The 2,101-nt window shown below is 44.1% G+C and overlaps 1 protein-coding gene across 1 annotated transcript; it reads left to right on the forward strand.

Annotated features, from left to right (window-relative positions):
- On the forward strand, nucleotides 1-1,512 carry LOC122942187 (E3 SUMO-protein ligase ZBED1-like). Its single transcript, XM_044299687.1, has one exon. The coding sequence runs from the start codon at nucleotides 1-3 to the stop codon at nucleotides 1,510-1,512; it is 1,512 nt and encodes a 503-aa protein (XP_044155622.1).
- Nucleotides 1,513-2,101: the final 589 nt, after the last annotated feature.

Below are 2,101 nucleotides of genomic sequence, written 5' to 3' on the forward strand. Positions count from 1 at the left end.
ATGGTCAGTGCACTAAATCCTTCATACAAGCTCCCATCAAGAACCCATTTCACCACACTAATGGAGAGGAAGTACAGGGAGACCTTTCAGCATGTGACAGATACCATTAACCATAATGAGAGCAGAATAGCGTTGACTGCAGACATATGGACCAGCGTAGCAACTGAGGCTTACCTTGGCATAACATGCCACTACATAGGGGATGATTGGAAGATGAATTCCATCTGTCTGACAACCATGCCCCTGGAGGAGAGACACACAGCTGCACACATTGCAGAATGGTTAGAGGAGGTTTTGGAGAGATTTCAAATTCCACCTAAAAAAATTATTGCCCTTGTCCATGACAATGCTGCAAACATGGTGGCTGCTGCGAACATCCTGGAGGAGAAGCATGGATGGTCCAGTATCCGGTGCACTGGCCACACTTTGCAGCTTGTTATTAATGGTGCAATGAAAAATGCAGTTATTGATAGAGCTGTCAGTGCTGCCAGAGGACTGGTTGAACACTTTAAAAAAAGTGAATTAGCCAGCACCAAGTTGAAAGAGAAGCAGAAGCAGATGGGTACAGCAGATCATAAGCTTGTGCAAGATGTCAGCACCAGATGGAACAGCACTTACTATATGGCTGACAGACTCCTTGAGCAAAGGTGGCCAGTTACTGCAACCCTGTCAGACCCATCAGTTACTTTAAAGGCCAAACATTATCGTGATCTAAAGCCAGAACAGTGGACTGTTCTTGAGGAGCTTTGTACGGCACTTAAGCCTTTTGAGTGTGCCACTGTGTTCATGAGTGGGCAAGAGTATCCATCTCTATCTTCACTTCCTGCAATTGTCAAGGGGTTGTTGAGGTCCACTGAGCGTGCTTCCTTTGAAACTGCAGCCATGAGGAGCTTCCAAGCTACAGTAAAGGACCAGCTTCACAGCAGATGGCATGATATCCTATCAGAACAGGTTCTAAATCCTGTCATATTTTCCGCTGCACTGGACCCAAGATTTAGGAAGCTGAAGTTTCTGACACCTGAACAAATTATAAATGTGCAGGCAAAAGTGCAGACAGAGCTGCTTGCGCTAAGAAGAACCCAGCTCCTGGGAGAGCAGCAGGAAACTAGCACGTCTACTGCGACAGCTGACGCTGAGCCAGGACCTTCAACATCAAGAACATCAATACTGGAGAGTCTCTTCGAGTCTGGTGGCAGCAGTGAAGAGGACACCGAGGCACAACACATGGAGGAGGATATTAACACAGTCATCCGAAATGAAGTACAGTCCTATTTTGCGGAGAAGCCTCTCCACAATGATGGCAACCCTTTGAGCTGGTGGAAGTCTAACGAAGACAGGTATCCTACATTGGTTAAACTTGCAAGATCATACTTGTGTATCCCAAGTACATCCACACCATCGGAACGCCTCTTCTCAGCAACGGGCAACATAGCGTGTAAGAAGAGAGCTAGCCTCAGCCCTGACCATGTGGATATGTTGTCTTTTTTACATTGCAATGCCAAATTTTTATAATTATGTAACTCTTAAAATTGTTTTAATATGGCTTTTATACATATTTTTACAAGTAAAATGACATAATCCCATTACTTTGAGTTTTTGTCGTTTTTCCGATTAATCGTAGATATTAATCGGCAACTAATCGATTATTCAAATAATCGTTAGCTGCAGCCCTAGACCTGTAGTGGCGTCACTGCGCTCATCACGTGGTCCATCACATGATCCATCACCATAGTGATGGATCATGTGACGGACCATGTGAGATGAATCATGTGATGGACCATGTGATGAGTGCAGTGACTTCACCACAGGTCCTTTTCCTCCTGCACAGCAAAGAAGAAGAAAAGAGAAGCCAGGCTGCCCGAACAAGTGCATTAACCACTTCAACCCCGCTAGCTGAAACCCCCTTCATGACCAGGCCACTTTTTACACTTTTGCACTACACTACTTTCACAGTTTATCGCTCGGTCATGCAACTTACCACCCAAATGAATTTTACCTCCTTTTCTTCTCACTAATAGAGCTTTCATTTGGTGGTATTTTATTGCTGCTGACATTTTTACTTTTTTTGTTATTAATCAAAATGTAACAATTTTTTTGCAAA

The sequence above is a fragment of the Bufo gargarizans genome, chromosome 6 (assembly GCF_014858855.1).
Source record: "Bufo gargarizans isolate SCDJY-AF-19 chromosome 6, ASM1485885v1, whole genome shotgun sequence".
Classification (NCBI taxonomy): Eukaryota; Metazoa; Chordata; class Amphibia; order Anura; family Bufonidae; genus Bufo; species Bufo gargarizans.